The sequence below is a fragment of the Phalacrocorax carbo genome, chromosome 5, assembly GCF_963921805.1.
Source record: "Phalacrocorax carbo chromosome 5, bPhaCar2.1, whole genome shotgun sequence".
NCBI lineage: Eukaryota > Metazoa > Chordata > Aves > Suliformes > Phalacrocoracidae > Phalacrocorax > Phalacrocorax carbo.
Genome location: NC_087517.1, coordinates 5216467 through 5230411, shown reverse-complemented (window position 1 = coordinate 5230411; position 13945 = coordinate 5216467). Strand labels below are relative to the sequence as shown.

General features: G+C 41.3%; 1 protein-coding gene across 16 annotated transcripts in view; it reads left to right on the top strand.

Annotated features, from left to right (window-relative positions):
• ARHGAP15 (Rho GTPase activating protein 15) overlaps nt 1-13945 on the top strand; it is a 345294-nt gene that overhangs the window by 178870 nt on the left and 152479 nt on the right. For all 16 annotated transcript variants that reach the window (XM_064451021.1, XM_064451016.1, XM_064451019.1 and 13 more), the window contains 2 exons: nt 3049-3147; nt 5996-6122. In XM_064451021.1, the coding sequence (XP_064307091.1) occupies nt 3049-3147; nt 5996-6122 (226 nt within the window). The remainder of the gene's footprint in view (nt 1-3048; nt 3148-5995; nt 6123-13945) is intronic.

Sequence of the window (13945 nt, the reverse complement as noted above, 5' to 3'; positions counted from 1 at the left end):
TGAAGTACCTGGCACAATGGAGACTGGCAGCTCTATCTAGAGCACTTCATTTTCTTTTCTTTTCTTTTCTTTTTTTTTTTTTTTTTCCCCAGGTTTGTCTTTCATTTGTTTCTCCGGTCCCACTGTTTATTTCAGCAGCGCCTGATACTCGGGCGGTGTGTTAGCATGCCTCGATATCGAACAATTTATGCTTGTTGTTAGTTATACATCATTTAGGGCTGTGATCATAAATTGTTCAATCACAAGGTTTAGTCAAAGCTAGCATTCTTTACCGATGTCTTTTCCCAAGGGTGTTGAAAATTCGATTGTTCAAAGTGCAAATATGGTTTAGCAATCCCTTCCAAGAACCATTTATCAGAAATCCTAAGGAGGTAATATATAAAAGTGGGATAGGAAACCTGCACATTAAATGGGATTTACCAGCCAAAGCCTTTGGAACTGCTTTCCTGTGAATGGCTGGAATGGAGCAGAACAAAGTCAATTACTGACTGTAATTAAGGAGTGGATGCATTTAAACTGTAGAGAGCAGTAGCAGTCTTCTTGAAACTGTCTAGTTACTCTGAAGATTAGTCTGAGGAAAGAAAGAAAAGGACTTGAACTATATCTTACAGAAAGTATATTTTAAATGAATTCTCTTCCCTCCATTCTATGATCTGTTTTTACAGATTTGCTCATAAAACACTGATAATATATGATTATCGAAATAACACATTCAGACAAAGAAACTTTCAACATGTATTTTTGCTGTGGTCTTGTTAGCAATGGAGTACCTCTTTTGCATATCATACAGTGCAAATGTTTATGCAGTGCAGAATACTTGTATTTTAATAAAGCCCGAATTTACTGAACGGAAGACTGAACTATGTTGTGTCCTTTTTTAAGCCTTCAAAATACAGTAAATCTAATTATATATGTTGCTCTTACTTTGAAAATGTTATTCCATTTTATAATTTTAATAACGATTTGTTTATACTGGGAGAGAGGCATTAGATTGAATTGTTGCCTGTGTTTAGTCTAATTCATATCTTCGTGTATACATTGATAAATTGTGATATAATAGAATACATTTTGAACCCAAACCTTGCCGTGTGAGCCGGGCACAGAACTGGAGGTCAGCGCTTTCAACCGCTCACCTTAAGTTGCATTTTGACTCTATTTCTTTTGATAAAGGGAACGGTGAATGTGTGAGTAGTGATTAACATTATGGCTGTGGACTAATAAGGGAGTTAAAATTTCCCCAGTAAATAACCCTCCCATGGGCGTGGGGAACAGTGGGGTGGCTGGAGGTCCGCTCCTGATGGGTGCGCACGGGACGGGATGAACATCTGCAGCCAGGCAGCCTCCCGAGCCCGCGCTGGGGGACCATTCCCACATTCTCCGCAGCGCTCTCACAGGATGTCTCCGCTGGAGCTGCGCTGACGGGATTTTCCTTAATGCTGATGACTTTGGAAACCTTCCTTACAGGCATTTCCTCAATAACGGGAGGGTTATAGAACAATCAATAAAACATTAAGCTGTTTTGTCTTTTTTTTTTTGTCTTTTTTTTTTTTTCTCCCCCCCCCCCCCAGTAGTATTTTGGTTTTAAGAAAGATGCAGGGAGTAGCCGGGCTGGTGAGGATCTGTTGTTTCTTTTATGCTTTAGTAAAAACTCTTGACGTGGGGCAGATGCAGTGAAACAGTAGCACTTCAGGTTGATGGATTTACGTAGATAGGCTGTGCCAGGTCTTAACGGCTTTGCTCTGCTTTTCCTCAGTCTTTGTTCAGACACAAATCTCTGTTGTCCAGTGTGTTCTTCTGTTCCCTGAGAAAGACCTGAAAAGGTTTTGGTCCCTAGTAATACCATGCCCCAGTGAGCAGCCCGACGTGCAGACTAAGCCTGCAGCCCTGAAACACTGAAGCCCAAGCGTGCAACACCCATGGTGGATGCTACCAAGTTTTGCACAAGCAACGCTTAGCAACAAAACAAAAAACAAAAGGAAAAAAAGCTTTGGTTTCAGAGCTGACAGGAGTTGAGCTGGTTTGGAGCATGGACAGGATGAGCTCTAGCCCCTTGCAAAATGTGGTGGAGATCCAACCCTCCATTCACCTGTCTGCAGACACGCAGAGCTGCCGTGCCTTGGATCGTGCTCCGTGGCCACGTGCGCCAGGGCTCTGCTGAATAATCCCGGGGCAAAGTACTGCACCGCTCGGTGCCTCGGCTTTGCCATCTGTAAAATGGTCGTTTCGAGCTGCTGTACCAAACAGCTGGAGCCCCGCTCTGGTGAAAAGACATATTTGTAAAAAAAAAAAAAAAAAAGAAAAAAGTGATGTATCATTATTACCATGGTGGTTTACAGAAGTTCAGACCAACAGCATATGCATGCATATTTCCACCAAAGGCAGTGGAACAGCGCTATCAGGGGATTGAATATTCTTTTGATAAATATTCCCAGTGAGTGGGTCAAAAATGTAAATTGACTTCTATTCAGACAAACTGGGGATTTTTTTTTCATGATAAATGGGCTCCTAATTACTGTGCTACAGCCATCTTTAATGGTAATTTTTTTTTAACGTGAAAATGAGTGACATTATTAATTTTACCAAAATGCTTGGAAATGGACTCTGGAATCACAGGTACATAATAAATGCGTAAATTTGAGAATGGAGGTCCCAGCCATAAGAAGAATAATACCAAAATGGAAATGGAAACTGAAAATAAGAGTCTTTAATTCTCATATTGCATTCATTTCTTTTCTGGGTGCTTTGATTTACATTTGAACTGTGTCTTGTAACGCTGGGTTCCCTGGCTTTTCTTAACTTTCGTCACATTCCCGTTATTTTTGCACTATTTGTGTTCGGTGGTTGCATTGCTGAGACAATATCTCGTTTGTTGTGACATATTCAAAACAGTTTTCAGACAGAGGTTCAAAACTCCTCAGTAACTCAGCACTGCAGGAGATAATTCTTGGTACAGAAGAAAAGTATTTGGGTGTGTAGGCGAGAAAATAGAAGAAAATCATCTGTCCGGTGTGTGCTTTACTTACCTGTGCGTGCCCATGTCCTTCCCAGATCACAACAGTGTCAGGAAATGAGTTCCTCTTCCAGTCGGATATCGACTTTCTCATATTGGATTGGTTCCACGCTATCAAAAATGCAATTGACAGATTGGTATGTATTTGTTTTGGCTGTTACCTTTATTAATTAAGATGTAGCAATTTCAACTTCATTTGCTAAGGCATCTCTACAGGTTTTAGGCAGTCAGCAGCTAGCTAGACATTCCTTTCTCCAAAGGATATAAAAATATGTATGCAAATCTACTAAAAAATGTCAGATAAACAAGGTTGTTGAACAAAAATGTCATTTGATTCTTGCCTCGAAACGGAACGCTACATTTATTTCTCTGAAATAACAAGGACGTTGGTTTGCTGAGGGTTGTAAAAGCACACAAGCACTTAATAACTAATGAATTTTTGCATTTTCTGTTTATGCAGCCTACAGTATATAATCTTCAATAGAACTATTAATACATTTGAGCCTTTTATGAATTTTTGTATTACTTATTCACAAGAATAACACTAGCAAATAATATTCCTTTGTAACTGATTGCTGTTATTCTCCCAGGAAGGCTGGGGGTTTTCTACTAGAAGTAAGCAGGGCTGTGTTTTATTAAAACAGTTTTTAATTACCAAACCAGATTCAGCTGTAGCTTTTTCTTTCTTTTTTGCCACTCTCAGTACAAATTCCAAATGTCTTCCTCCTATCCCTGCCTGATCCAAGAACATATTTTTTCAGAGGGCACTGACTTTCCTCGTTCATTGCAGAATCTGGGGAGAGAAAAATATCCCCATTTCTTGCATTATTTTTTTTGTTCAGAGGTTTTGCGGCAATGGAATTGGCAGAGTGGGCAGAGGCAGCCTCTTTGAAAGGGTTAATCTGAACACGGCTACTGTTTCCTTAAAGAGCTACAAACATTATATTACCCCGAGGCTATAATCAGCCAAGGAAAGTTTGATCTGATGATGTATGTCTTCATATTGTGCATTTCATTGGGTGTGTGAGGATACTGATATCTTACTGAAGATTTTGGGGTGGAGTTTTCCGTCGAGACTCAGACACTTTTTTTTTTTTTTTGCGCGTTATTCAGCTAAACATCAAATACACGGGATTTTAAAAATTTATTTATTTATTTATTTTAGTGCAGCTAAGGTAATGTTGTGGCTTCAGCAGCTCTGAGCACGCAGCCACCCACAGCGGTAGTGGCTGGGGGGCACAACTCGAAAATGGTTCCGGTGGCAGAGGGCAGGGCTTGCGCCGGCGAAGCTTTGCCTTTGCTGTGGGCGCAGGGCAGGGTGACACCGCGCAGGACAGGGTGCCACCGCGCAGGGCAGCGTGACACCGCGCAGGGCAGCGTGACACCGCGCAGGGCAGGGTGCCACCGCGCAGGGCAGGGTGACACCGCGCAGGGCAACGTGACACCGCGCAGGACAGGGTGACACCACGCAGGGCAGGGTGCCACCCCACAGGGCAGGGTGCCACGGCGCAGGACAGGGTGCCACCGCGCAGGACAGCGTGACACCGCGCAGGACAGGGTGCCACCCCGCAGGGCAGGGTGCCACCGCGCAGGACAGGGTGACACACACCGCGCAGGGCAGCGTGACACCGCGCAGGACAGGGTGCCACCGCGCAGGACAGCGTGACACCGCGCAGGACAGCGTGACACCGCGCAGGGCAGGGTGACACCGCGCAGGGCAAGGTGCCACCGTGCAGGACAGGGTGACACCACGCAGGGCAGGGTGCCACCGCGCAGGACAGGGTGCCACCGCGCAGGACAGCGTGACACCGCGCAGGGCAGGGTGCCACCCCGCAGGGCAGGGTGCCACCGCGCAGGACAGGGTGACACCGCGCAGGGCAAGGTGACACCGCGCAGGACAGGGTGACACCGCGCAGGACAGCGTGCCACTGCCCAGGGCAGGGTGCCACGGCGCAGGGCAGGGTGCCACGGCGCAGGACAGGGTGACACCGCGCAGGACAGGGTGACACCGCGTAGGGCAGGGTGACACCGCGCAGGGCAAGGTGCCACCGCGCAGGGCAGGGTGACACACACCGCGCAGGACAGGGTGACACCGCGCAGGACAGGGTGCCACTGCCCAGGGCAGGGTGCCACGGCGCAGGACAGGGTGACACCGCGCAGGACAGTGTGACACGGCGCAGGACAGGGTGCCACCACGCAGGACAGGGTGACACCGCGCAGGACAGGGTGCCACCACGCAGGACAGGGTGACACCGCGCAGGACAGCGTGCCACCCCGAAGCGCTCACCGACCACTGCATACACATCGCTTCTTTCGCGTTTACACCTCCGAGTGTGTGTGCAAAGCCCCGCAGCTTTCCCGGCTGTTGCGATGGCTAAATCTCACCTGACCAACTGCCATGGGGAGAGATGTGTGATTAGCCAAAACACCATCTCCTTTTTTTTTTCTTTTATTTTTTTCTTGTTTTCTCCTTTAATGAGCCCTAATTGTCACTTTGTATGCCACTGAATTAGAGCAATAGAAAAGCCCCCCCCCACTTTCCTAACCTTAGACCAGCAGAATTCCACCCAAATTTGTAGACATCTTTGAAACAATTGTGTTTGCAAGCATATTTACTGTAACTATCTAAAGCAGAAAGGCAATTTAAACAACCTTCCTTTCTGCAATCATTTGGAAGTAGCCTGCAATGTGGAAATAATTTTGGTCTCTAAAGCCTAAAGAAGTAGGCCTTTTGTTTTCCTCACTTAAATGGGAATTTATCTCAGAAATTAAGATCAGTCTGTCAGGGCCATAAAAGCACTGCCATATGACGAATTTTGCATTACATTTTCCTTAAATTATATACTGACTGCATCACTTGCTCTGTGTGTGTCTGTTAGCTTCTGATTCTGTACTGGCACTCTGCAATCTCTTGCTTCGTTCTTACAAATAATAATTTCATTAAAAGCATACACATATGCATGTGTATATATATTCTTTTCCCAGCCAAAAGAACGGAGTTGTACATCGAGAAATTTGGAGTTCAAACTCAGAAGATCCTCCAGCATCGAATTACTGAATAGCTTAGACACTGAATCCAAAGAACCAAAGCCTGAACACAGAAAATCTTTAAGTAAGGCTTTTTTCTTTTCTTTTATTTTTTTTTCTTCTTTATTTCCTTTTTAAATAACTATGCCATTACAGGGTAAGATAATTTTTATTACATACAGAATGTAAGGAAGATCACTGAGAATTTTAAAGCTGAATGTGTTCTGTGCTGATATACATAACTTGCATTTAAGTACAGACAGTTACTAGCTCCACACTTTTAAAGGGTGACATTCTCTCCTAAGCAAAATAAATTTGTTTAGCAGCAAAGACATTTATTCAAGCCATTTATTTTTAAAAATAAGCAACATGAGTCCTATGCTAATGGTCTGTTGCAGTTGCTTTGTTTCCATTTTAGTAAAATACCTCAAATTGCCAGAGTAATTTTGTCTGTTGTGTATTTATACACTGAATTGCTGAAAGACCTGACATATCCTCTGTAGCTGACAATCAGTGATATATCTATAATTTTATAGAAGGTGAATTCTAGGGATTGAGGTTGATTTTTGTCAGTGAGATTAGAAAAGAAAGTGATCTAAAACTAGCAGGGATGTGCTTTATTCCACTGAGACTCTCCTTTCCCAGTTTGTGCTGAGATGCTCAGGGTATTCTGGGCAGTAGACACAGGAGCTGGTGCTGACCATGAAACACTCACTCAGCATTTTTTTTACATTTCACCCTCCCTCTTGAATTTTTGTTTTCCTTCTTTGTTTGGCAGGAGATTCACATACTGCTTCTAGCGTAAGCATCGTGACAGCTTTCGACTCACATGCTGGTGCGAGGTACCTATAGGTACCGAAGAGCTGTGTAGGAATTTGCCTGCACACATTTCAGTGCAGGATCAAAGCCTTAGATGTTAGGAAAAGAGTTGCATTAAAAAGACCCAGCATAGCTGTGTGTGATGATAATTACCCACACAACCATACATATATATATGCACACGCGTGTGCGCGCGTACGCACACAAATACAGAGATTCATTAAATAATCTCTTTTTGCAGACCAAAGCTTTTTGTTGTTGTTGTTTTCTTATTGTCTTGGAGATTTGTTTTTTATTAAGATTTTCCTTTCTGTTATAAAATATAAAGTAGCCCGAATGTAGCTTGTGAAAAATTGTCCCAATATCTTTGTACTGTGTATTACGTTGCATTTCTCAGAGGAAGAAAAATAAGACTGAGGGCATGGTAAGTTTTGAGGGCCTGATTCTGCTGTTGTTGTAGCTAATAGCAAAATGCCCATAAACGGCCCCAGCACTCCGGGAATTTTTATTTATTTATTTAGACTTCTCACAAATCTTTAAATGATATTTTGTCAGACAAAACAGAAAAGGTGAATATGAGCAGTGGCAGAGACTTAGTCTACATTTCTTTTCAAACCTTAGAGAATCCCGAATAACCCCCTGTTTTGTTAAAGGCTATTTAAACTATTAAAAAATGTGAAAATATCTGCTGTGAAATCTCACTGAATCGAAGCTTGCATTTAAATACTGTAGATTTGATTGCTTCTAAAATATGTATTCAGAACTTTTTTTTTTTTTGGCCCCTTGAGATCAAGCAATTATGTGGAATTAGAAAAATCATATTATTCACTCACTTATTAGTAGTCTAAGCACAAACTGTATTGTCAGTTTTCTGCCTTTGGCTTTCTGTGCCCTTAATGTTCACACAAGTATCGTAGCCAGAATTATCGGCAGCTAGAGCCAAAATTGCTTTAAAAAGGCATGAGAACTGGTAATGACACATTGTTAGCAGTTAACAGGTGGTCGTTTCATTGTCCAGTTTGACTGCAGAGCACAGAGAAGATATGTGCAATATCTGCAAGTGTGTTTATAAAGTTCTTACAAAGTTTAACGATTTTATAATTTTATAGTGCTCTTATATAATTGGCTATTGCCGATGCCAAATCCAAACAAAAGAAATTTTTTAAAGATGGCTTAAACCTCCTCCAGTTTAACAATGTAAGACAAGCAACTGATGTGTTAGCAGGCCACCCCCCACCCCGACAAGCTTTAATGAAATATTCAGACGGTTCACACTCATTTGTATTTACCTTCTCTACATTTTAAGGGCTGCAAATAATGGCCAGTTTTAGACTTGGTACTGCTGTGTCACTGGGGTTTTTTAGCAGCTCACGTATACAAAGGACAGGTATATTCTAACCAAAGTATTCCGGTAATTTACTCTTTAATTTAAGACTGGGGAGACTGCCCCTAGAGACTTAGTAGCAGGAATTTGGTTTTTATGTTTAATCCTAATTGCTTCTGCTTACACTACAAGGACAAATGGTAATTCTCTGTTATGCTTTTTGAGCCGTAGACACTGATTTCATTGAAAATTGGGCTCAAACTGCCAGGCTCAATTTCCAAAGTTCACAGAGTGTCCGTCTTCTCGGTCACGCAGCTTTTCAGTGGCTTCTCATCCAGTTTGGATTCAACTCATGTTCTAATTGAAGTTTTCTTGAGCTAAGAAGAAACTAAGGATGGCCTTGGGGAACATTACCAAAATATGTAAAACCGTGATCCTGCTCTCAAATACATGGAAAAAGATTACTCTTTACTTTATGATGCCAACTATTTCACTGATTTAATTTATGCAGCTAATGCTGGGTCAGAAAGAACATGTTTTTCACCCTAGCAACCTCCTCCATGAGAAGATGCATACATTCGGTGCAAGGAAACTGCCTTGCAGCACTGGTCCTTTTTATGCAAGTAAGTGTTGTTCTAAACTGATAATTTTTGAAGTTAGTGGCAGACTTCATAATTTCCAAGTAACTCTCTTATCATTCAAACTGTAGGTTTTTGGTTTTTTCTCCGAAGGTTGCCAAAAACCCTCCTAATTAGTACCAATTATAATTGGGTCTGCTGGTAGGTGGTCTGCCAGGTTAATTTTGTACCACAGGAAACCAGGCACCTGGGTTAAACTGAAAGTAGAGATGTTGTCGCCGTGTGTGGGAGATAGGGAAAGGATCTGTGCATTGCAAGGTTCCCAGAAATCATTCAGCTCTCCAAAAACCAAGAGACCCTACTGTGTGTGTGGACTACAGGAGCTGTCAGGTCGGTCGTGTTGTGGGTAATGGAACCAACTCCCCGCTCCCCGCTAAGCTCAGGGTTTGTGTCCATGGTCGCTTTGTGGTTTGTATTTTGGCCATCATCTGGGAATTTTGTCACTCAGGAGTGACCTCTTGTGGAAGAGCCTGGGCTGGAGTCACTATCGATTGTCGGAGGGGATCAATTCCCCTTCTACTCCCCCTTTTCCGGATGGAAACAAACGGCTTCGCAGTAGGAAGAGTGCCCTTTGGCTACCGTATCAATCTGAGGGCTGCTCTTGTCAAAATGCACAATCACAAGCTTGATAATGCAATCCATTCCCAAAGCACTATATTTCCAACCTGTTCTCCATCATTTCCTTATGGCGTCACATTTACTCAGTTCATCACATTCTCATTAATATTTTAGGTTTCCTTGAAAGTGATGGAATTCTATTTTTATTACAAAAGCAACAAGAATAAATACTAATTGTTGTCAGTTATTTCCTTATGTAGTGGGAACAGTAATCTGTTCCTCAGCTTTAGGTTGCCAAAGCAAAATAATTAAATATTTTAGACATTTAAAAAATCTGTGATATTAGATAAATGCAATTTGATCTTCTTGTTTGCCACATAAAAGCTGGAACTGCCTGAATTGATAAGATTGAATTGCATTATTTTTATTGTTTCTACTTGCATATTTTTCTTATCTTCAAGAACACTTTACTTAAAAGCCGGCGGTTAGTCATGCAGCCCTGCGATGACGGATCCTGGAAAATCTCCTTCATATTTGAATTCCAGTTTAGGGAGACACAACCAGAACATCAAGATTTTTTTAAAAAAAGATATATCTCTATATATGTATGTGAAAAGGAAAGTCTCAATGGGCTGTGCAGTATTATTGCTATTCACGATCCCTTTAGTGTCTCAATAAGAGTAGTCGGGGATCCAGGCATCATTGTGCCAGACACGGTGCGACATCGAAGTAAGACAATTCAAGCTCCCAGCCTGAATTAAGGACAAATTGCAACAGGTGGAAAAAGCGGACAAAAGCAGGGGGTGGGAGGAAAACTTGACAGCAAAGCCAACATGTCACGCATATTAATCAGCAGGCTTGGGATTCCTTTCCACTCTTCGCTAAGATCGGGGTCTGAGCCCCGGCACCCTGGCCACCGGCCAACTCAAATAATGATATTTTCCTTACCTAAATTCCTCTTGCACTTTCAACAGGGAGCGATGGGTCGGTTTAGTCCCAAAGGCAGACGCATTGCTTTGGGATGCCACAGCCCTTGCACGCTTCCCTGGGGAACGGCCGCAGGGCAGTGTCGGGGAATATACCGCTTAGCCTCTTTCTAATCAAGAAAAAACAAAATAACCTCTCGATCATAATTTTGATTTGCCTTCAGAGATATGGGCTACAAAGGCATCGGGGCTCTGAAATCTGCCTTAATTTCTGAAAAGACACAATTTAAGTCAGGCCACCCCAACCCTACTGTTTAACCAAGGACTCTGTGTATGCCTTAAAATTGCCCAGAGTGGCTTTTCTCGTTTCATTCACTTCTCTTTACTTTAGAAGGCTGAATTTTGAAACTTGAAGCATGGCATGTAAATATTCCAAAGTAACTACTAAAACATCCAAAATAATTTCTGAATGCAGACTGTTAGATAATTAAGACTGTACAATGTGTCTGGGGGGGGGGAAACTGCGGCAAAAAACCATTTGGTCTCTCGGTGGATGTGATGGAAGAACCGGAGAAGTCAGTGGAGCTTTAACCCTTTCTGGCTCTGCATGGTGCTTGTTCCTTCCCTGGCGAAAGCTTCTGAGAGCTTGCTCGAGGGTTTAAAGTTTGTCCTTGCACACGACTGGATATTTCTGTGGCAAACACCGCCTTGCTGAGGCTATTGTTTCTCTGCAGAGGGAAAGGGTGGTTACCAGGACAAAAACGCATGTATTTGCATGGCTTAGTTGCATATTAGCAGGAGTAAAGAAAGCCAGAAACTTATTTTCTTGAAAGCATCGTTTAGAGTTCCTAGAAAAAGGCCACCTAATTACAGGCAGCGCTGAGAGAGGAGCCTGTGTGATTTTTCTCTCTTCCCTTCTAACACGTGAAGGGGCCGGTAGGTTGAGAGACCGTATCTTGGGATGTAGTGAGAGGTTTTACTGGCTCAGCCCAACTTGTCGATGAAAGGATTCTGTGGTATCTAGCGGAGTCCTTCACCCACATAGGGGCTACCTCTGTGATAAGGGGGCTAATTATAGCAGCAGAAGTGGGAAATCACTACATTTCTTTGTTAGCTCTGATGAGGTCTGAATTCTTTCCCAGCCCATTTATTTTAGTTAGATGTGAAGTTCAAAGCCAAATGGATGCTATTTAGGGAATATTATTACATTACAATGTTAGCATTATGTATAGGTCAGTTTTATTACTTTTAATAAAACCAAGAAATATAAGGTCGTAATGTATATTAGTGCGGTATTACCAATGACAACAATTAAAACAGAAAGCAAAATGAAAACTATATGCAAATATGCAGCTTCCTACTGCAACGTTAATTTTGTCACTCTACAGCTTGTATGTTTGTGGGGTTTATTTTTATTGCATCAACAGGACTGCAGTCAGCTTCGGATACTGAAAAAACCCACAAAAAGCAATTGCAACATGCTGTTTATGGGGGGCGGGAGCATTCATTTGGATTATAGGGACTAAACTTATTTTTCTGATGTATTTTTACTCTCCTATTTCTCTGCAACGTTTACTATAGGTATGCTCTTTTCTTAAAGTTAGAAAAATACTGATTCAGCAACACAGGAGTAATAATATTGGCATTTTGGAAACAAAACATGCCAAATTCAGAAACAAATAGTGTCACTGATAACAGGAGATTATGTTGCACCCAAAATCTCTGCTGGCTGTGAGTAGTTCTCATAAAAAAAATGATTTTTCCTGAATTTGAATATCCTGTTTCCATCAATTATAATATAATGTTTCCTTAATTCTTTGTTTTATTTCTACTTCACTTTCCAAAATCCTTCCAGAGTTTACTATTTGGGTTGAAAAAGCATATTTTTAAATTGGGCATAACAACTTCCATATAAACGTTTGGCAGGGAAATCAGTGCATGTTCACTTAATTCATTTTTATTGAACCAAGTCCAGATTTTTAGTCAGGAAAAAGTTAGATATTAATCATATCTGAGCAGGATCATTAAATTTTCCTTTACCTACTAGAACAGCAGGGTCATTATAGAACCATGAGAAGTTAGCTCACTTATTAATCTTTACAATTACATAAAAGTGATCATTTTTATAGTACTTAAGAGTAGCTCTTACCCATTACGTGAAGAGTATGTGGGAATATTACAATATAATATAATGTATTATTATAGATGTGACCTGTGACTCATTGGTCTGCTCGCTGACACACAACTCTCCGGAAAAGTTATCTGTTTGAGCTTGGATAATCTTTAATTGTTTCATATTACTTGCGCTCATTGATGGGGCATACTAGTAAATAGAGAGCTGGTCACTGAGTTATTAATTACCTCATTATTACTTAATTATCACTATTGCATACTTCATTTTTATGGAGAACTATATCAGAAAAGAAGGTATTTTATACTGCCCACCACAGTTAAGTATGAATGACAGTGATAGCTAATGTAAGATTGAGTTAGTTAAAGAAAATCAATCAGAAGTCCTCACTATAGATTACTATCCGGTTTCTTCTGCCTTTTCCAGCAAATGCTTCTCATCTTTGACTTTGAAACCCAACAGTTTAAACCAGGTTCTTGTTTCAGTGGTCTAATCCCCTTTCATAAATCATGTTCAAGTGCTGAAATAATTTGCACATCGTTTAAAGAGTATTTGCTTTGAAACATTCACCTCAAGCCCTTTTGTATATCCTTTCTCTCTAAAGATTTGTAGTATTTGTTTTGTTCTCTGAGGTATAAAAGACCTGGGTAAACTTTATTCCTGTTGTTTCAAGATTAGTGAAATAAAATGCATATTTATTCAACTGGGACTGAAAGGAGCTTTAGTAGAGACGATCATACATACGACCCATGGGAATGTTATAATACAAAATGTCTGTCTTAAAATCTCTTTAGGTTTGTTCGAAACACTATTGAAGGACTTAAGTTTAAAGAAAAAAATAAAAAGAGGGGGTTACCAATTCATATTTCTTCTTTGTTCCAAAGAAGAGAGAGACACCGTGTATTTTTCTTAACAAAATAATCTCCTACAGGTGCAGCAGTCAAGATAAATTTGATATGGAGGCAAACAGAGACTGGACAGTCATGATTACCTTAAGTTTTTCCCTACTGAACTACACACAGCTAGTAGTGGTCAAGAAAACTACGTTTTGGAGAAATGTGTAACAGTTGTTTCAAACACACATTTGCTTCAGAAAAAGCGATCACAGGGAAATCATGGGCATTTTAGGTATTATCGGAGTTGAGCAGTTGTGCCCTTTCCATGTACTAAAAGGGAGGTCAACTCCTGCGATATGAGGAAAAGGTATTTACTCTGACTCTATCTCCTGTAAGCCCAACTATCCAACATGTCTTGCACTGTTTTGGTGCAGTCTCTTAATTCCTTACTAAGTAGATCTTTGTTTACATTAAGAAGTAAAACTAACGTTGGACGTGTATTGTGCAAAACGTCATGATTTTTATAGTTTAAAGCAGTAGGCAATGCAGACAGTTACATCTACTTGACCCTCCACCGCCTGCATCATAGTATATCTCCATTTTTTTACATCTCCGTATTTTGCCTCCACAGGGAAAGAATATAAGCTGACAACTGATAACACCTAAATAGACACAG